Source organism: Mytilus trossulus, chromosome 7 (genome assembly GCF_036588685.1).
Source record: "Mytilus trossulus isolate FHL-02 chromosome 7, PNRI_Mtr1.1.1.hap1, whole genome shotgun sequence".
In the NCBI taxonomy this organism is placed as follows: Eukaryota; Metazoa; Mollusca; class Bivalvia; order Mytilida; family Mytilidae; genus Mytilus; species Mytilus trossulus.
Window position 1 is genome coordinate 2,040,946 of NC_086379.1, and position 23,650 is coordinate 2,064,595.

Consider the following 23,650-nt stretch of genomic DNA (forward strand, 5'->3'; position numbering starts at 1 on the left):
GTATAATCCGAGCAACGGATAATCGTTTGGTTGAGGCAAATTTTGTCTTGGCTACGAAGCTTAAAGACACCATTTCTACACATGGTGCACGTCTCGCAACAGCTGATTTTTTTGTTTTCATGAAAATCGGACTCATTGTTTACTGACGAATGTCGACGGCCGTATCTGTCATTTAAAACTCTAATTATTCTATTTTGAACCGATTCATTTCTTTTTAAGATGTTCGAGCGTATATATGTATATTCATTATCTTTCTGATAAGTACATAAATCCTTTAATGTATGAGACGAATTGATCCCTAAGGCAACGTTTAATGCGAGGAACACTATTCCGTAATTGTTTATATTTAGTGAAAGCGAACACTGCAGTTCCATTATTTAATTCAACCTTTTGAAAATAAACTCATCATAGATACTAGTGCTGAAATTGTATATTTGCGCCATAAACGCTTCATATGCCAATAGGAACTAAAACTAATTGATAAAAAAGAAATTAATAATTTCAATTGAGGAAATTGTTTAATTCTATTGTCAATTCTTTATCTTCCGGAAAGTGAGTGTTCTCATTAAATACTAACAATATCCTGACCATCAATTACCGGACACTAGCAATCATATTCAATTCCAATTTGTATTTTACTTGAATTGAGTGTTTTCATTATACATATGTATACGCACAATACCCTTACTACCAAGCACGGTACATTAGCAAATATATTATTCAATTACAACTTTTATTTTCGCTTGAACTTTCACCGTTGTGAAATGAACACACGCGAATAAAGACAAGACATATAGTCACAAATTTAATGTTAATAGATTAACGCTAATAACTTCTGATTAGGAATAAAAACTTAAACTGATTTATTAATATTTTTCGCAAAAAAACATACTTTTAATATATCCTATATTAATTTATTTGTATTTTATTGTATTTCTGGGTTGAAAGTATTCAATTTACAAAGTTTGCTAAACAATGGAGATGACTTTAGAATTATGAAGAAATAAACATGTCTCTATGACGTACTTATTGAATGCTAAACCACAGAAAAAAATAAATTCAATATTTTACCAGCTATATGTATATGTAACGTATATCTTTTTAAAATTATCAAGAGAGGCGAAAGATACCATAGGAACAATCAAACTCCAAGATCAAAAACAAACTGACAACTCCATGGCAAAAAAAGATAAAAGACAAAAGACAAACAAAGCACACAAGACACAACACAGAAAACTAAAGACTAAGCAAAAAGAATTCCATCAACAACTTGCGGAGATCTCAGGTGCTTCGGAAGTGTAATGTCAAGAATAAAGAGATTTGTTAATGAAAATTTAAATGCTTAGGCTGTTTCTCCCCCTAAAACAAGAAGTATCTGAGTCACCCTTAGTGTAATATCTGTTAAATCCAACGAGTTAGATGACCGGAAACTAATCTCATAATTTGAAAATATACGAGGGTTACACATTGGTTCTGTCATGATTAAATATGAACTCTATAACAGATATTTTCATGGTAAAAGGAGAGAGACAGTAACATTCATACGAGAATTAAAATATATATATAGTCGTACATATAACCACAGATTTTAACGTTTTCTTCACTTATGATTAAGTACAAGTATATTTACATACTTGACAAACTTTTCTTTACGTATTATGCAGCGATGTTAATAAGGACTGGCGGAATGCTGCTCACCAGTGTGGACATATGATTCCGTGATATAACTAAATGCAATTTCGCACAGTTTAAGTATATGTTTTTTTTTTATATTGATACATTTTATTAAGGCATATCGTGGGCAGTCTGGAAATAAATGGTATTCATCTTCAATTTGTTCTCTGTCACAATACAGGCATAAGAGTTGTTTTTTTGGGGGGTTTACGATAACTCCCCATAAATAAAATTATGGTGTTCTTCTAAATATATGATTGATTGGCAGCATAGTTTTTATTATCTGTACTTTTGTGTTGAAATTAATTACCATTGATATGGTCATTATAAATCAACTTTTAAGAAAACATATAAGAATGTTTACTAGATACAAATAGATTAAAAGAGAGACGAAAGATACCAAAGGGACAGCCAAACTCATAAATCTAAAATAAACTGATAACGCCATATGGCTAAAAATGAAAAAGACAAACAGACAAACAAAAGTACACATGACACAACACATAAAACCAAATAATAAACAACACGAACTTAGCTGTATTTGGTTAATATTTCATAATTTTAAAACTTCCTACATAACCTTTTTTTCTATTCTAACGTAACCGAGGAGTTGCAAATAGACGAAACAGGCATGAGGTATGATAATACTGGTATCTTCTATGACATTAAAATAGAATATGCGGTGTGATTGTCAATGAGACAACCCTTCACAAAAGACAAAAGAGTAAAATCACAATAATATGGTTCTCAGGGGAAAACTAAACCGGACCCTGAATCGCTCACCTGAATTTACTTGGGTTTTTGAATTCATGTAAACAAATATAGAATTTGGCTAAAAGTAACAACACAACCTCATAAGGAAAGGAACATTCAGGCTATGTTTGATTTCATTCAATTCAGTGGTTCTCTAGGAGAAGACTTGTGTATGCATTTCCCATAGGGTTCTATGTTAAACTAAGTCACCCCACTGGCAGTCATCTTGGATGATGGATTGGCTACAAAGTAACAACACTTGGTCAGCACCTCATAAGAAACATTCATGACATGTTTGGTTTCATTCCGTTCAGTGGTTCTCTAAAAGAAGTCATTTGTATGCATTTCCCATAGGGTCCTATGTTAAACTAAGTCCCCCGTTGGCGGCCATCTTGGATGATGGATCGGCTACAAAGGAACTACACTTGGTCAGCACCTCATAAGGAACATTAATGCCATGTTTTGTTTCATTCCATTCAATGATTCCCTAGAAGAAGTTCAAAATGTAAAAATTTAACGACGACGACGACGACGACGGACGCCAAGAGGTCAAAGGCAAGTCAAAAACTCAAACACATCAAACGAACGGATAAAGTTGTCATATTCCTGACTTGGTACCGGTATTTTCTTATGCAGAAAAGGGTGGATTCAACCTTGTTTTATAGCTAGCTAAATCTCTCTCACTTGTATGACAGTCGCATCAAATGACACAGTGTTTATTGTTATTGATTTGAAGATAGCATCTTAGTTGGAGTTCATGCAATAGACAACTTACGAGTAAAAAACTCTGGTTTTAGAGAACACCATTCATGCGTTTAGAGGCATTGTCACTTCCATTCCATTTTTGAGTGTGTGGATGGAAAACTATAAACTATTGAACGAAATATGTGATAAATGAAATTCTCACAATTAACTAACAGAATTGCTGTCAGTAGGGAAATGTAATTAAGTACTTACAAAACAAACATACTTCTAGTCTATCCTGTACACTGACGATCACTAAGACGCTTGATGAACGTTAATAGTGCAGGGATACATACGATCCCCTCTATCTAGTATATATGACGTCATAAAGGCGCGCATAATTGAAGAGGTTTTTCTCCAGTAACAGATGTACTTGAAAGTGGTCTATTCCCCAAGTTCTTGTTTGTAACCCTAGTTGTCTTCCAAATATATTGATGGTATTTGAACATTTGTAAACAACTGTGCTACATGATATTTATAGCTAACCTAGGAATAAATATTATACAGCTACAACATTCATGAGATTTTTGAAAATTTCTTATCTGTTCTTCTCTTTTTTTGCATTAATCTATAAAGGGGCAATTAAATTCTTCTATCCGTATATTGGACACTACACCTTAATTAATTAACATAAGATATCTTGCAAGCTTGTGTGTTGTATTCGTATGAAGTTGAATTGATACAAAGATTTCTGAAGGACAGATAGACAAGGCATCTATCTAAATCCTAAAACGGGTGTCACATGTGGAAAAGGATCTGCTTATCCTTCCATAGCACCTGAGATCACTCTAAGTTTTTGATGGGGTTTCTATAGCTTAATACAGTTTTCTGTGTTGTTTCTTGTGTACTATAGTTTTTCTGTTTGTCTTTTTCTTTTTAAGTCATGGTTGGTTTATTTTTTATCTTTATCAGGTTGGACAAAGGTAATTGATGATAAAAAAAAACTTCAGTCACAGACTGAACTTAAATGTAGAGGTCAAGTGATGGGATGTAAAATTGTTATGGTTGGTTTCTGTAGCAATGAATTGCAGGCTCGATGAGAATGATTCAATTAGTTTGACTGAATATCGTCCAAAAATAGTATAATTTTATGGATATTTCAAATCACAATAGTGATTAACCTTCTTCAGCAAACTCAAATAAAATAAAATAATAGCTTTATTTTTCAAACATTTTATTAGAAAGGTTATAGGAATGTTTACTACTTAGCATAATATTTTATATGACAAAATCAATCCACAATATTTTGCTGATTTCTCATCTCAGTTGCATGTAAAAATAAGATTTCCATACAGGTATGGTCAAATCTAATCAGAGTTCTTGAAAAGTAGTGGTCCTAGGTTTGACCAGCAGATTTTGGAAGGACATACAGTTTTGGTGTTTTGCAATAGAAATAAAAGTGAGGACCAGAAATCTCTTCAAGGACCACCAGGAGTAAACAAGATTACAAGAGCTCTGATGAAATAAGATAACATATTAAGGATAAACATAAAACAAAAGAGTTTAATAGTCGAATAGATTGCTAATACAAGTTGAAGTTTGATTTTTTTTTATCCTGCATACATAAAGATACTGAAAAAAGTTACATTTTCTTCCTTGATTAGCCCTATATTTTACATTGATATTATTTTTTACAAGTGCCTTACATCATAAACTTACTTTGATGGTCTAATAAAGTGTACTTCAAGGATACCCATTTTGGATTGGGGAAAGTTGCAATTTCAATTATTTTTAATTTCCTGGATTTGCCAAAGTCAACATACAGGGGCCTTTTATAGCTGACTATGTGGTATGGGCTTTGTCATTGTTGAAGGCCGTACAGTGACCTACAGTTGTTAATGTCTGTGTTATTTTGGTCTTTTGTTGATAGTTGTCTCATTGGCAATCATACCACATCTTCTTTTTTATATAAACCAATAGAAAATTTGTTATTCATCGAAATTACAATTTGGGCTCCTCCTAAAACCACACAATCTACAAAAAGTGGTATCAAATGAATAATAAAGAATCCAAATGAGTTAGAATTCAAGCACATATTAATCGAAAACATAAAGAAAATTCTAGCCTTTTAAAAAATTGAAACTTCATAAGATTGGTCCCGGATGAATATAATGACTTTCAAAATAATCAATACTTACACAAAATAAATGATCATCCAAATATATAATTTGACAATATATAGATATAGGAAGATGTGGTGTGAGTGCCAATGAGACAGCTCTCCATCCAAATATAGTTCTGAACTATAAAATATGTCTCTTATTTTATATGAACTTCATATAAAATAAGAGACATATTTTTCCTGTAAAATCTTATTCATCAAATGATTAGTTTTTTTTTCAAAAAGTAAACACAAGGACCTTTATTTGTCTTCTGATGAAAACACATAATCTATGTTACTGTTACAAATTACAGCATGAAGGAGTTATATATTATTTTTAATCATAATTATCTATAAAATTATAAGTTCTGAAGACTTGTATTTGGAATTGGTTCAAGCAACTAAAAGGGTTCATGAAAATGGAAACGTTTCAACTGATTTTTATAATCTGTTTTTAAAAATGTTGTGCTATTACACCACTTGCCCCAGTTACAGGAGGGCTGCTGCATCAAGATTGAAAAATGTTGCCTCAACTGAGCAAACCTGTCATAATTTTATAGCAGAAGTTATCTGTATTTGATGTCATTTTCTTGCTCGATTAAGTCATGGAAACTGAATTAATAAATAAGATAACAATAAAACCTCTTCTTCTCACTGGTGGCCAAATATAACAGATTCCCCTGGACTCACCTTCAAAAATCCTTAATGACGACCCTGAGCCATTAAATTAAAGAAATTCATCTTTTTAACAACCTAGTTACAAGGAATGGAGAATAAAAATTATTCAGAACTATAAATTTTTTTTAACTGACAACAATCTTAATCAAAACATAAACATATAATATTTGTTAAACCATGATAACATCCATTTTGGCTAAAATTTCATTTTCATTATGGTAAATTCACAATATTTACAACCTTTGTACAAGTTTATAATTAAAAAAATAATTGAAGCAATACTGTATATTCAGAAATTATTGTGTGCACTTATTATCCCCATTTTGTCATTTTTTCATGATTTTGAGGAAAATCCTGTTTAATTCATATTAAAATATTTCAAAATGCAAATTTAAATATTTGCGATTTCGTCTCAGTTGCATATTTTGCCATAATAAAAACCTCACAATAATTTCTGAATCTACAGTTTATCAAGGTCAACTATATATATAAATGTTTCTATTGTACATATTGCACCTATGTCTTTATTGCACAAACACATTTAATACACATCTCCTCCAATATACATCCACAGCCTAACAACATAAATATCACAGTCAATTAAGGCAAAAGGTAAGTATAGTTGCCATGGCTTTACAACTTATTATTCTGAAAAAAAGACGAGAAATATTTAATAATCATACATATGGGACACAGGAAAGACAAGATGAAATCTCAACTACAAGAAGAGTCCAGAACGGGGAAAAGCAAGCTAAATTCTAAATTAACCTCGATAATGTGTTAACCTAAGTACCTTCACTGGGTATATGGACTTATTTATTTTTGTTGTTTTCTCTTTTATGTCCTATAATGGTTTCTTAATAAAATCTTCAGGTTTGTATTTACATGATCAACACAACCTGAGATTATTTGTTGCTCAGTCTTTGGTTTCTGTTTGTTTTTTTCTTTTTTAGCCATGTTACTGTCAGCATATTTTCAACTTATGACTTGAATGTCCCTCTGGTATCGTTTGCATCTCTTCTCAAGACTATAAACCAATCCTGTGTTTACTAATGAGTTATATTGATTGACCAGAAGATTATCGTAAACAATGTCATTGAACAATCAGCTATCACTGTCACATAATAACATAAGCATTTCGGCAGGAAATTTACAGGAAAGTTCATCAAATCAAAAGTCATATAATGCTACTGCATTCAACAAGGGAGAGACACTGTGTCCCTGCCTATCTCCTTTACCTTACCTCAAATAGTCTGGTATCCTTCTCTGACTGCCTTGTTGCTACCCCACTCAACTAGACAGAAACAATAAGTCCCTACAGTTCCTAAGACGACTAGTATTAACAACTGCCACTGTAGTATGAGGTAGTCACTGTAGAAAAAGCCAGCAGCTGCTGCTATGGACTGAAAGAATAAATAATTCATTTATTTACTGAGGGTAACATCATTAGTTGTTAGATACTAATTTCTGGTTTTTTTCTTAGGTACAGGTGAACCACAAATTTGAAACCAATTACAATTTTTCTATATTTTGGACTTTGAAGCAAAATCAAGAAATTGTATACTCATGAAAAAGCTAGTTTTCTAGAATTCATGAAATTTTAGTACATGTAACCGCATTCCAGATTATTGTCATGGATTCTATATAACTACATCATAAAAGTAAACTTTTGAATAGTTTCAGCATGTTTAACACAGATAACATATGTCGGTTTTTTGTTGTTTTACAAAAAAAAAAGCAGGATCCTGTTGATATAGCCTTATGATTTACAATTCGCCATCGTATACATCTAATGTTAATGAATACTTGTTTCCTATATATAGTTTCATGTTTACTTCACAGATGAAGATTGACCAATCAGTTAAGTAGATTTTTTTTGTTTATCTCTATAACAGAGTTGAAACTATAACAAATTTTCAGGTTTTGCAATAGATAATCATAATGGTACAAATTCAATTTTTAGGTGAATCAATCAATTTTCTGGATTTTATAAATTTTCCGATAATATAAGTTAGGGGTATTTTAAATTCATATACAGTTTGAGGTAAAACCCCAGAAAGTTTCACCACAAAATGCCAGGATGTACGCAAATTTGTGTTGGAAATTTTTCATGCTTATCTCTATTAAAATTAAAGAAGATTTTACGTTAAAATACCTTTCATATTTTAGAGTGTATTGTAAATTCAGAAACTATTGCAAGATCTTTATTATTGCGAATAATGCAACTTGGTGAGTATTGCAATAATATATAAGAACTCACATTCTGATATCAGATATATGTCATATATATATATATATATATCTGTTTCCATTTTATCCAGAAACTGTTATATTTAATCTAGTATTTATCTGTGTATATGAGTTGTCTTGAAAATTTAAATAATTTCTATATTAGCATTATAAATATGAGGGTAGTAATGCCCTTTAAGGTCAGGCTTCAAACAGTCATTTTCGTCTACTGTTAGCGTCAAATTAATTTTAAAAGTTTACTCTGATTCATCAAAATATCCTTATTGTGATTTTTTTTATCAAAAAATTATTTTAACGTAATTCGTCAAAAGCAGTCGATGTTTTAATCGTCTTAATAAAGCGTACATTTTATTGTCAAACTCCAGATATTATAGTCAATATCTTGTGGTAAGAATCTTTACTGTTATTCATCATGAAGATACCCCCATTACCAATATTGCAAGTTGAAAAACTTACTTGTACAAATTTAAATAAGGCAAAAGCAGGAGAGCTGTCTTCTGGAAACATGAAGCCAAGTATGGAATAAAGCTAAAAAGGAAATGTAAAAAAGTGATAAATGCAATTGATTGGTTTTGTCATTACAGTGCATTGTGGAATTAAACGTAAGGACCATCTCAAAACACCATATAATCAAATCAATATGGTTGCATTAAGTATTTGTTTGATATTAAAACTGTTTCAAACTATTTACATTGTATCCATATTTTCTTTTGTTTATCTTTCATTAAAGTAGGTCTGGAAAGGGCTGAAAAAAATATTTTGAAACGGTCCTTAAGTGAGACTCAGCTTTTATGTGTAAAAACTGATAACTTACTTGAATAAAATAAAATAATGCAAAAGGTGGTGAACTGTCTTCTGCATACTTATTCATTAGTAAAGAAAATATCTAAAATTAGAAAAGTGCTCAGATTCTGAACAGGAAATGATAGCAAATCATCTTAAGGAAATCTTAAAACATATTTAAAAATAAAAAAGCCAAAAATAGAGAAAATTTATCTTTGTTATCAATGAAAGGACATGTGGAGATACTCAGATGAGACCTGGTGACTCAAGTAATCAAAAGATGTAAAGAGGGGAAAATTCCTGCTATAGCCTTTAATATACAGCAGTCTATTCAATATATCAAACTCACAAATCTATTATTTAACATGAACAATAAAAAAAAACTGTCATTAACAAATATATATTTTCCTTTCAATGTGATTACAGTATGAAATATTGTGTTTCTTACCTGAGTATTAAAACTACTGTCTCCAAAACCCAGTAGAAACGAACACAAAATGGCAATATATTTACTGAAATAAATTGAACATTATAAAATGAATTAAAAATAAATTTTGCCATTTGATTTATTTTTACATGTTATGTAAATGAGATGCAGACTGATTGAGCAAATGAAATCACTTAAAAAAAGAATGGATGACGACAAATGTATGTGAAATTGCTATGTATTGATAAGTTTAAATGAATTTAAAGAATCTTCAATTATTCTTTTAAAATTTTCCAAGTCAGAAATTATTCATTCACTATAATAGCTTAAACTGTTTGAAGGTATTTCAAACATGATTATAAAGTGTTCTCAATGAAGAATTGAGGATGTTTAATTCAGCAACATTCTGTACATGCCTGTCCGAAATCAGGAGCCTGTAATTCAAAAGTTGTCAAATTGTTATTGTTTATCATATTTGTTTTCCATCTTGTTTTTTACATAAAAACCAGTCTTTTATTTTTTTTAGCTTGAACTGTTCTACATTTGTCATTTCATGGCCTTTTAATCATAAACTTACTTTGATACTAAATATGTAGCTTCGTTTGATAACTTTAATGGCGATTCACTTGGAAGGTTTATAAATATCAGAAAAAAGGCAGCCATATGTAGAACATATCCTAATACCACTATTGGATCTCTACCATGTCTGTTTGTCCTCTTTCCAAATAAACCAAATATACCTCCACCTGAAGAAAAATATTTTAAATTGAATTTTTCTGATTATCTCCCCTTCCATATTGGTAAAATATTTAATTTATAGATATAAGATGACAAATTTCTATGGTTTCTCTTATTTCTGTACCCATGAAAATCAATGAAATTTGGTATTAAGATACAAGAAGATGTGGTATGAGTGCCGATGAGACAACTTTCAATAAAAGTCACAGTTTGTATCAGTAATCCATTATTGGTCAAAGTATGTACCATGAGACCAAGGTATAGATTTCAGTAGCCATATTTACATCAGTATTCTGACACAAATGTTTACAAATGCATCTTGTGTTCAGTTTCTTATTAAATCTCTTTGAGCCATATGTAACAACATTGTAATGTTTCTGTTTTGTATAATATTGTTTTACATCATTATTTGTATTATGACTTTTCAAGAATAAAAAAGTTTGATGCTTGGTGGAATTGTATTCTTTCTCTTTTCTCTTTCTTTTTTTAAGGTGGAAAGGAGGGTGAAATAGGAGTCAACTTGTTTTAAAAAGTAGAGAAAGGACACAAAAATTCAACAATGTTTCCATTTGAAAGATTGATTGATTGTTGGTTGCTTAACCTCCAGTGGCAAATATTTCATGCATATTCAGGACGAGAACAAGTTCACAATAAATACAATATGTAGGTTGATAAAATAGAGGCCATCTGGGATGATGGTCAGAGAAATTTGGACTGCCACCGGAATAGGAGAGTATATTGGATAGGGACAGAAATTTTGCCTTGCAACAGGCCACCTACGGACCCCTCAAAGAGTTGTTCCAAGGGTTCTTAAAGTGCAAAGAACGTGGCATTCTCTTTACACGAGGCATCGGATTTAACGTCCCCCTTCTGACCAGACGTGACTGCGAACTTGATACATCCCGCACAGCCAAACGGACGCCCCTCTTCGGCAAGCGTTTTACTGCCGGTCGGGAGAAGACCAAGTGACCATATTTCTATACCCCAGTCACCCTTTTTTGAAAGAAGCATAACTTTAAAACAGTTAAAGTGACACTACAACAATTCAAACTTGATTTTGTATTGTGGTAATAAGCATTGTGAATAAGTTTCATAAAATTTGGTTAAGGCAAACTAAAGTTAGAGAACGGAAACTTTTGGATGTACAGATGTATGGACGGACAGATGGACAAGTGTAAAACTCAAAGCCCTCTCTGCCGTATCGGGGGCATTAATATGGGTAGTGGGGTTTTAAATTTGATTGAACAATACAGATGTATACTAACCCAGAATTTCCCCAGCACCAATAAACATGCCAGAAATTCCCAGCAGGCCTTTTGCTTCATTTCCAAAATGTGCATTATTTGATATACATGTTCCATATACACCACTAAAAAATGTCAGTTCTATTCCTAAAATAAGATAAACAATGTTAACTTTCCCTTCACTCTTTCCATAAAGTGCATTACGTCCCATTTACATAATTATACTGGTTTAAACTTTTAAAATTTAAAAGTCAATACTTCAAACAGTATCTTTTTAGAAAAGTTTAAGTTTCTTTTTAATATCCTTTTTTTCAGCTTGTGTCTGTTTTGAAAACTTAATTCCAGTATAATCTTGAAATAATTACAAAAATGCATACAAATATAACTTTAAACAGAATAGACACACAGTGTATTATTGACAAAATCACCCAAAATATTCCTTTAAATTATATGTGGAAGGGTCAGAAGGGAAGTTTAATTATTGAATGGTGGTTCATGGGTATTTTTTCTGTATGCGTTTATAACCATGATGATACAAAATTATCTAAAGAATTGTTCTTGGTTGTATGGATATTTTGAAAGTCCCTTCCTACCCTTCCACATACATTTTAATAGAATAACCCTAACAAGACATCAAAGTATTTTCTTGCAGCATACCCAAAACAAATGGAAGTTTATTAATATCTATGAAATGTATCAATAACTAAGAAATTTTAATATGTATACCAATAAAATTATGAAATTTATTAATACATCTGAAAGTTATTAATGCATATGAACGTTATTACAGTGTAACTTGACTGAGTGTGTAACCCGACACACTGGGAAACCAGAAAGAAATGTTGGATTAAGCAGGGTGTTTAATACTCATGTTTTTTTTCAAGGATATGCATATTTTGTGACCAAGAAAATGTGTCCGTTAAAGCAGGATGTTGGATTACTCAGGCATCTGATTAGGTAGGTTGCACTGTAACAGTGAACAATAGAAAATTTTGGATGTATTTTTCTGTCTAGCCTTCATGTTTTACCCAATTTCCGTGTCAAATGTTAGATAGACATACAATTTTCTCAATAAAAAGGTGCAGTTTTAATGTCTGTCCAGTTTAAAATTAAAAATATCTACACCGCCTCTTTATACTAACCTGTGTAAAATATTGCTACACTTAGCAATAACATTTCTCTGGTCTTTAATAAGTGAAATGATCTGACTGAAAGAGAAAAGACAAAAATCAATAAAATTTATTTTCAATCAATATTTAACCTTAAAATAGGCATTCAGGGACTGTACTATACAACATTGAGTCATAAGTCAAACTTTATTTCACAGTACATGCCATGTCAGCCATTTTGGATGTCTGAAAAACATAAATATCCTTTCAGTTATGTTGTGAAAATTTGTATCATGTTCATTGTTCAACACTTTTTTTATATTCGAGGTGTATTCACAGCTAAGTTCAGGCAAATGTTTTGAGGTTTCTGAGATTTTATACATTCTTCTTATATCCACAGTCTCTTTTGTTCGATTTTACAAGTTGGGCTAACGTCAGGCAATGCCTAAAGGCACTGTTTGGGATGAAAAGGTTAAGTTTCAAAAGTTTAAAACAATCAAAATTATAAGAAATCATCTTATTCATGTTTATTATGTAAATGTATACTTGATCTCTGCCTAAATGCATGTACACAAAACATATACTTTTGGAAAATGATTCAAAATGTTGTTATCAAATTGTAAAGTTCACCATATTTAAGGTGGTACCCAACACTTTCACTAAAATTAATTTAACTCGTTTAATTTTCATAAAATGTTGGCAATGTATTTACTTTAACCCTTTAACAAAAATATAAAAACTTCAAAAATTTTGAACCAACCGTTTTGTCAGAAAAATTACACTGGTTATATAGTAGTTTGACAAACACCAATTTTAATCATTGAGAAGCTTAATATTCCCTTAAGAACACAATGTAATTAAAATGTTTAGCTAATCTTACAGAGTTTTCTCCCTGTAGTGTTAGGTACCACCTTAACTACATTAAGATTTTTTTTAATTTTACCTATTGTTACAAAAACTTACCTATTGACTGCAGTGGGCTATCTTTTTTGTTAGTCTTACTAAAAAGAAAAGTTAAATCTAACTGAATTTTAAAAAAAAATATATCAACATTCGTTACTTTATGTTGACAATCAAAATTTATTCTGATACTAATTTCATTTAGTTCTGCACTGTCAATTTAAACACCTTAGAAAAAAATTGAGTTACAATATATTTCAAACTTTTAATCAGTTGTAAATTTAAAATTGTCAGAAAGAATAAACAAATTATCTACCATTGTACTAGTCTAAGATAGCTCTGGTAAATCAATAGGGCCATTTGTTTTTTTCATTTGAATGATTATAATTTTTTTTATGTCAGGGTGTTTTACGGCTTAATATATATATAGTATGGGTTTTGGTCATTGTTGAAGACCATACAATGTCATATCTCTGCTTAAATTTAAGTTTAGTTTTAGAGGCATGATTTTTTTATTAGTTGTTAATGGCTTTGAACTAGCTGTCAGATAACTGTGAGTACTCTCAGATCTGTTTATTGTGTCTTTTTGTGTCGGGATGTATAAGTACCCGGCCATGTCCACTTGTATTTTTTGTCTATCTGATGAGTTAAGCCTTTTTCATTTTTTTACATAAATAAGGCTGTAAGTTTTCTTGTTTGTATTGTTTTACATTGTCTTATTGGGGCCTTTTATAGCTGACTATGTGGTATGGGCTTTGCTCATTGTTGAAGGCTGTACAGTGACCTATAGTGTTAATGATTGTGTCATTTTGGTCTTTTGTGGTTAGTTGTCTCATTGGCAATCATACCACATCTTCTTTTTTATAATTAGTCTCTGGTGGATAGGCAATTTTAACATGTAAGCTTATCTTTATATTACATATTTTTATACTGTGGATTCATTATTATTCCTTGGATACCAATTTTTGTGTATTTCGTGGGTACATGTGAACCCCGAATTCAAATGTTCTATGATTTCAAATGTTCAATGAATTCAAATTTTCTATAGGCTTTGTTTGTAGATATTTGAAAAAACAACGAAAACAAATATCAACAATTAAGCAAGTTTTCTTCAATCCACGAAAAATTAGTACCCAAGAAAATAAATGAATCCACAGTATAACATACTCTATATTTAAACTGGATTCTGTATTTAAACTGGGTTCTGAGGATTCTGCAGATTTAGGAAGATTGACTAGATCATTCACATCTGAAGTCCTTTTGTTCCGTAAAAACAAGAAACACAAGGTTCCAGCCACTGCAGCTCCACTTAAAGCTGTATATAACTTAGTTCTCTCCCCTGATGTGATGTTGGCACTTCCTTTCAGCACAAAATAACTGTATATGTTTCCAAATAATAAACTGAAAAAAATTTGAAGAAATAGTATAAAAGCATACAAACATATATATATGTACCTTAGACCGTTGGTTTTCCCGTTTGAATGGTTTTACACAAGTAATTTTGGGGCCCTTTATAGCTTGTTGTTCGGTGTGAGCCAAGGCTCCGTGTTGAAGGCCGTACTTTAACCTATAATAGTTTACTTTTTAAATTGTTATTTGGATGGAGAGTTGTCTCATTGGCACTCACACCACATCTTCCTATATCTATTTATTCATGTTATTACTGATTAGTGATGACACAAATGACTTTTGTAGGTTGACACCTTTCAATGTGGGTCCTGAACTTCTCCATTGAGATAACATTTTATAAAATTCATTAGCTTAAATGTGGTTTACAGAAAGTGAATTGTGGTCAAATGTAGAAAATGAGCATCATGATAGACAACACAAATAAAAGATCAGTATAAACAGAATGAATAGAAAATAATAGGGGCTCAAATATAAAGAATAGAGATAACAAGAATGTGTCCCCAGTACATGAATGCCCCACTCGCACTATCATTTTCTATGTTCAGTGGACCATGACAGTGGGATAAAAACTCAAATTTGGCATTAAAATTAGAAAGATCATATCATAGGGAACATGTGTACTAAGTTTGAAGGTTATTGGACTTCAACTTCATCAAAAACTACCTTGACCAAAAACTTTAACCTGAAGCGGGACAGACAGACAGACGAACCAACAGACAGACGGATGAACGAACAGACAGACGAACGAACAGACGCACAGACCAGAAAACATAATGCCCCTCTGCTTTCCTAGGTGGGGCATAAAAAGTTAATAATTCATACCTGCATTGTAAAAGTGCCCAAAATATTCCACTGTTTCTAGCCACAGTGTCGGAGTCAGAATTAATTGTCAGGAAATTACCCTGTGCTGTCCAAAGAACTGTAAAATACAATAGGTTTAACCATTTAATACAATATTACAAATGTGGTTGTGCTTAGTTTACACTAGCTTGACAACATTTAAAGTATGAGAAATGAAACTAGAGGCTTACCTGATTCTACTTGGGATTTTGAAATAATATTAAAAATGTAAAAAATTGTAACAGATACTTTTAATGATGTTGTAGGCCAAATTTGGTTTAACATTGTTATGTTGGGTTTCATTTTGTTCAGAAGTTCTCTTAAAGAAGACATTTAAATGTATTTTCCATATATATAGGGTCCCATGTTAAACTAAGTCCCACGCCAGCAGCCATCTTGAATAATGGAAGGGTTAGAAAGTAACAACACGTAGTCAGCATTGCATAAGGAGCATTGAGTGGTTCTCTAAAAGAAGACATTTGTATTTATTTCCCATAGGGTACTGTGTTAAAAAAAGTCCCCCACTGGTGGCCATCTTGGATGATAGATCAACTACAAAGAAACAACACTTGGTCAGCATTTCATAAGGAGCATTCATGCTATGTTTGGTTTCATTCAATTCTGTGGTTCTCTGAAAGTAGACATTTGTATGTATTTCACATAGGGTCCTATGTTAAACTAAGTCCCCCGATGGCAGCCATCTTGGATCGGCTACAAAGTAACAACATTTGGTCAGCACCTCATATGGAATATTCATGCCATGTTTGGTTTCTCGTATGAATTGTTTTACATTGTGTTATCGGGGCCTTTTATAGCTGACTATGCGGTATGGGCTTTGCTCATTGTTGAAGGCCGTACAGTGACCTATAGTTGTTAATGTTTGTGTCATTTTGGTCTATTGTGGATAGTTGTCTCATTGGCAATCATACCACATCTTCTTTTTTATAAGTACTGTATTTAAACCTATAGACCCTAATAAAGTTACCATTTATGAGAAGTTTGTAAAAGATCTGCAGCTCTTTTGTCCAAACAAAATTAGGAGTAACAAGAATGTGTCCTAAGTACACTATCTACACTTTCATTTTCTATGTTCAGTGGACCGTGAAAATGGGGTAAAATATCTTATTTGGCATTAAAATTAGAAAGATCATATCATAGGGAACATGTTAACTAAGCCTCAGGGAAGATTAGTTATATATATAGCTAACTGTGTAACCCTCTTAAAATAAAGTATTGTTGTTGTTGTTGTTGTTGTTGTTGTTTCAAGTTGATTGGACTTCAACTTCATCAAAAATTACCTTGACCAAAAACTTTAAACTAAAGCGGGACGAACGAACAGATGGACGAACTGATGCAAGGACCCACAGACCAGAAAACATAATGCCCATAAATGGGGCATAAACATACTTGTTAGTCATACACATTTCAAGTATAGCTTGAAATCAATTTTAATACAGTGTTCGGGAAAAGTGTCAGTCCTCGGGATTTTATCACCAAAATTTGGCATAGGACTGACACAATTTTAGTATTTAGTGAAAATTTGATGCTTGTTAACCATGCTTATAATGCAGAACATGTCAAAACAACATCTATTTTCAATTCAATTTAAGGTTGTAACTAACAATACAGGGAGATAACTCTGTAAAATCAGTTAAATATTTTAATCACATAGTATTGTTAAGGAAATATTAAGCTTCTGAAAGATCAAAATCAGTGTTTGTCAAACTGCTATATATACATGATATATCCAATAAAAAAATTCAGAGAAAGTGCGTGGATCAAGTTCATTGAAATTTTATATTTTTGTCAAAGGGTCAAAGTAAATATTTTGTCAAAGTTTTTCAAAATTTTATAAAACTTAAACAAGCCAAATTAATTTTATGTCAGGGTGTTTGGTGCCACCTTAACTAAGTACTTTCTACAAAATTTGATGCGATAACTTTATGACTTTATCTTTATTTGTCATATAAGTAACATTATACTTGTGACATAAACAAAAGTAACAACAACAATAAAATAACTGAGTTGAACACACACATAGTTTGGTGATACCGTGTCTAATACTATGTTTATATGACCACTTACTTGCTGCACCAAATCCAACAAGAACAGATCCTAGATACAGGGCCCATGTCATTGGTTTCAAAAATTGCAATATGAAAAGACTGGAAAATGATAAAACATATTTAGTTTTACATCTACATGAATATCTGGAAATCAACATGATAAAATCATACATAAATTGTGATTAATACAAAATTAGATTTTTTTGACAGAATTTTTCTATTCTATATATATATGTTAATAATTTTTTTCTGCACAATTTAACTGATTTAAAGTAGTTAGGTACAAAAACTATTTCCTTCTCACATGCAATCCAAAGTTGTCTCAATTCCATTCCTTGTTCTTGGTCCTACCATGTAATAAACTTAAACATTTTGGCTAATTGCCCAGTTGAAATATCTGTTTCACAGATGGCAACAGATATGAGCAGGTTTCTTCACACATTGTTGTCAATAAAATGGTATTTTATGTAAATGTCATACAATTTGATATAAGTGAAGGTTTAAGCTGGCTGTAAAACCAGGTTTTATCTATCATTTTCAACTAAGGAAATGTCTGTACCAAAACAGGAATATGACTCAATTGATGTATTTGAGCTTTTGGTTTTTCCATTTGTTAAAGGACTTACAATAATGAATTTTCCTTTAAGTTTTTTAATTTTTTTTTATTTTACTTTTTCCTCCCTTTCTAGGGGAGGTTTCTTCACCAGAAGAAAAAATACTGATCATGCAGGAAATAGTTGCTAAATACAATGTTAAAAATACATATGATACTTACCAATACATAACAGCTCCTATTAACATTGTTATCTTTGGCCCTATAGCATCAACAACAGGTGGGGCTATCCAATTCCCCAGGGAGAACACAACGTAAATTATACATAAACTGAAATAAACAAGAAATATTTTCTATGAGCCTGCCTCTATCCCGAAACTGTGCATCTAAGACTGTTCTTTCTCTTTTTTACTGCATACAAGGTTTTAAAATCTTTTTTTTTTATATGTCATATAAGCGTAATTTTTTTGTTTCTTTTTAATCGTAGTAAATATTAATGAAAATTTCTTTTGACTTTTACTTTTGTTTTGTAATGGCTGCAGAGGACTGCGCTATGTAGCTAAGTTTTGGTACTTTATGAGTATGAGGGTGGTTATGGGTTTACAGAGTAGTGTATCATGTGTATAATCATCAAAAAGTATAAAGAATAGTAAAAAGTGGGCCAAAAAAATAAAGAATAAGGATAATGAGGTGCTTGAATAAAAAGGAAAAAATTGCCATTTTATTTAAAAGAAAAGAGAAATGAAGGACACCCAATCAAGACCGTCATGTATTACAAATCTAGTATGACTATTGTTCAGCTTTACTGTTTTTTTGTGAATCATATCAATGCAGATATGGGCATTTTGTTTGTAGAGACACTATTAGTTACACAGTGTGTAATTGTCCTAATACGAGAATTTATTGGGTCAATAAAATTCTTATGGGGTGAGGCGAACAACATCAACCAAATATAATTTAGATATTTAATCTAAAACTGTGAAAAATTAAAATATTAGGACTATGAAGCAACTCATTTAAAAAAAAAATTATTAGGTCAATGGTAGAAGGGAGATAATCCCAATTGACGTAATAAATAAGGGAGGTATTCCTATTGACGTAATAAAAAATTGTACTGAAATTTATTAGGACAATATCAGCCAATCAAATTGCGAGAAATTACTCTAAATCAGGATAAATTTCATTATGGTTTAATTATGAGTTATAGGTACATTTGTATACAGCAAAGTGAGTGAGTGAGTAAGTGAGTAAGTCAACAACATAAAACAAAAATCTCAAGCCATTTCTCTTTTCCACTTTATTCATCATTATATATTAGTCTGTCTAATTTATTTAAATGCGCCACAATACTTATTGTCTTTTCAATTACAAAAAAAATCTTTCGACAACAGAAAATTTTATCTCACAGATAATTCAAATTAGTCTTAAAGATTGTTTGTCTATTTGTCTTCTTCTTTTTTAGCCATGGCATTGTCAGCTTATTTATTAAATGACTTATGAGTTTGAATGCCCCTCTGGTACTGACTCTTTCTCCTTTCTTTAGTATCTTGGTAAACAAATGGTAATACAAACTTGGGAGTGACACTACACTTGCATGTTCATGTGTTCTTAGCCATATATATAGTTGATCATACCTAGTGTATCCATCTCCATTAAAAGACCCTTTTGAATCAGCTTTGGCACTGGATATAACACTTTGCTGCAAAAAGAATCAAAAATAATATTAAAATAATTGATAGATTTTGTGTAATTCCCAATGAGACTGAATGAAGGAATGTATCTTTATTGCAAAAGCATAGACATGCTATGGCAATATTAACGAACTATATTATATAATTTAAAACATGAATAGACAGCAGAGAACAATAGTATAATACAATAACATATATAAATTTATGAGACTATATAAGAACTTATATTCCATGCAGCTTTTACATACTTACATAATTTGATTGAAGAGACTTACTAGAAACTTGTAGTAAATTTAAAATAGTTTGATATTATTAGGCCGATGATAATAGTACTTTGGTAAAAATTGTGTTTGTATAGATCTACATGTATAAGCTGGACAACCAAGAACAAAATGGTATTCATCTTCAATAACACACATTTTACATGTACAACGTTCACATACATGTAAACCATTTTCTCTAGGAATGTAATTATAACCATGGTAACGGCCAACTTCAATATTTAACTTTATTGTTCCACTTACTATGTAACTTATATAGCTATGTACTGTGTATCAAAGATCAAAAGACACAAATTTGAACAATTAATAAAACTATGTAAAGTTTTAAGGATACAACCATGTTTGTTTTACCTTTTCAAGACATAGCATGCCCTAGCTGTGGAACCGTAGCTCTTAGGTCCTTATGTTGTTTTTTTACTATTTGCGGACAATCAAAAAAAATGAAAAAGGACCATAAGAGTTTCAGAGCTCCAGATAAGAATTCATAAATTGGGGTTTTTACCCACCATTTTCTTATAAAATTGGGTGATAAAGTTTTTTAATTGCATTATCAATTCCAATTCACCCCTCATGTTAATATCAAATTGGTTTTTTCACCACCAAGCTCCTTAATGTATTGTTTTTTTTCATCGACACAATATCGAATATTTAGGCAATATCAACCTCAGTTTTTTCCATCTTAAATTAATATGTTTCTGTCTTTGTTTAGCTCTTTTATTTGGTTTAGGGTTATGGTTTATATGGTTATTTGCTATCTGTTTTATTTGGTTTATTCACTGAGGAGCAATTGTAGGTTTAATTTGTATCCCGTTTCAAACCTTTTGTCAGTTTTTTATTTTCTCACACAAAAGGATGTGTATTCACAGGCACTCGTCTTATACCTTTATATAATAAATTCTGAGACTAGTGCCTGATCAGTGGCTGTCTGCAAGGTGTGTGTATTCATTAATTAACCGTAAAATGAATAAAAAATAGTATATAAACTCTAATAATACTTGAATGATTTTCTTTTATTCAATTTACATAAATCTGGGTTTAGTTGCCTTTTATTAGAACTTTTGGTCTCTGATGCTTTATCATTTCGTATTTGATTTGGCCTTTCACTTTTTCCAACTGAATTCGTTTTTGATGAAACCCCGTGTTTAAAAGCAATGTTCTCGTAATGGTACGCACACACGATGGATGCTTCCTAAAAACACTGGCTGAGTCTTGTTATCATTATAACTTTCCCTCAGTTTTCCAAAAGAAGCCGAAAACATGCTTCTATTCAATATTTTAACTGGACATTCACTTTCGTTTTAATTCAATGTATGTTATGAAAAATCACAGGCAATGCGAAAAAAATATGACTACATGACAGACGCTAATTGGATAAACACCGAGAAGATCGAAATGTTTACAAAAACATGTGTACCTATTGAGCAATGGAAAACTGAAACAGAAACAAGGACCCATTTCAGCTTCTTGATCTATTTTTAGAACGACTGGACATTTCCAATTATAAATATTATAAAAATAGTTTACACGACGACTGTAAATAGATAAGGGTAAATAGCACAAACGGTAGCCAATTAAAAGGGTTGATAACTTATGGTTTTGGCATATAATTGGGTTTTCCGTTGAATAAATGGGTTGTTGAACCCTTCAATGTACAATTGCATTGGGTTTTCTATTATTTGTATTGTGTGATCACGCAAATACACAGCTTATCTGGAGCTCTGGAGTTATGGTTGCAGCTATGCATGCCCTAGATAAATTAATTTCAAATATGTTTTATGGTTTAGAAAAATAAAAACTTAATAGGATTTTGCAGTGCACTTTTTCTCCTTCCTCCAGAACGTGCCAAAATAAACTAAGTTGGGAAAGAGGTTTGAGAACTTCCCCACAGGTAATAATTGAAGTGAGCTGTATTGATTGACATGAACAATAGATACCTGATAATAATTGGTGATTTAAACTGTGTACCTGAGTGGACCATATCAAGTGAAACTCAACTGTTTGTTAATTTTATCATCTTCTGCAGGGACGAAAAAAAGTGCACTGCAAAATCAAGTTGAGTTATGAATTTTCTAAGTCGTACAAATTGTATTTGAATTAAATTTATCAAGCTATTCCTTAAAACACTTCCAGATGCACAGGTTTATCTGTACTCAGAGTTAATTTTGAGCCTCTGATTTTAGCCGAAGGATCCACTTTTCCAGTTGCACATACAGGCCAGTCTGTTTAATTTTGTGGTGTATCTTTCTCAGGTGCAAAACTAAATTTTTTAAAAATTAATCAGGGTCGTCTCCAACCAATTTTAGACGGGGTTTCAACCATATGTACATGTACCCATTTAAAGCATTGACCATAAAAAGGGGTATTTCCAACCCTCAGAGACCCTCCCCACATTATTCACAGTAAATTATTGATGTACAGATCTACAAAAAAAAGTCCTACACCTTTGCTATCAAAAGTTCATGATACCTTCAGGCTTGTGACTGACAAAATCAAACATACGTATAATTTTCACAGATGTCATATTACTGAGATGTGTATTCACGGTTTGTCACTGTTTTATTCTAGTATTTCGTGTGTCTGTTTGTTATTTCTCTTCTACTTCTATATGGTTAATCTGCAGTCGGAAAATCCATAACGCAAATATACTGTTTTGTGTAAAACCCGGTCTGACATAAATCAATGAAATGGCGTCTATAAAACGTTATTTTACGATGTTTATGAATTCTCCAAAATATAATATTCTTACTTCAGCCATTGAACTAGTTTGAAAAGCTGTGAAAAGTAACATAAATGCTATTCCTAGCATAACAATGTTGTACAGACGAATATCAAACTCTGCCGCCATCTTGTTCAAAATATTGATGTCACATGATCTTGACAAATGGAAACTGTAAAACCCGGTCTGACATAAATCAATGAAATGGCGTCTATAAAACGTGGACCAGGTAGTACAAACTATATTTGTCTCGTTTTTTTTTTTTATAAAGTGAGGTTCAAACATATTGAAAACATTCCTTAACCATTTACTCTCAGTTATGAAAGTCAGCAATTGATTATTCTAAATTTAAAATTGACAATATCGTTGTATGGAGAAAAAAAACAACTAGATGGGCATTATAGCGACCAAATCGATGTTCAGCGATTGAATTCAGATTCTTATAATTGATTTTAATAGCAAACGCGTTTTTCTAAATTACCAAAGTTACAGATAAACCCTTTACAATGCTTATAGCTTCGATAATATGTTCGTGATGTATCAGCATTTCGTGTGTACTTTAATTTGGACGCCAACTTCAACTGAACCATTGACCTCCGAAGACTGCCGATGGTGAATTCGTGTGTATTTCAATTTAGACGTCAACAATCCATCGAGAAGACCAGCGAAGACTTCCAACGGTCATATGACCC

At 31.6% G+C, this 23,650-nt stretch overlaps 1 protein-coding gene across 1 annotated transcript; it reads right to left on the bottom strand.

Annotated features, from left to right (window-relative positions):
• Positions 1–4,340: 4,340 nt before the first annotated feature.
• On the bottom strand, positions 4,341–23,108 carry LOC134724481 (UNC93-like protein MFSD11). Its single transcript, XM_063587516.1, has 14 exons — positions 22,989–23,108; positions 19,905–19,969; positions 18,493–18,600; positions 17,737–17,816; positions 15,634–15,730; positions 14,569–14,802; positions 13,465–13,502; positions 12,535–12,600; positions 11,414–11,539; positions 9,988–10,156; positions 9,432–9,495; positions 8,657–8,728; positions 7,194–7,353; positions 4,341–6,598 (listed from the first exon to the last, which is right to left on the bottom strand). Exons 1-13 carry the CDS (start codon positions 23,085–23,087, stop codon positions 7,195–7,197), a joined length of 1,377 nt encoding a protein of 458 aa, XP_063443586.1. The 5' UTR covers positions 23,088–23,108; the 3' UTR covers positions 4,341–6,598; position 7,194.
• Positions 23,109–23,650: the final 542 nt, after the last annotated feature.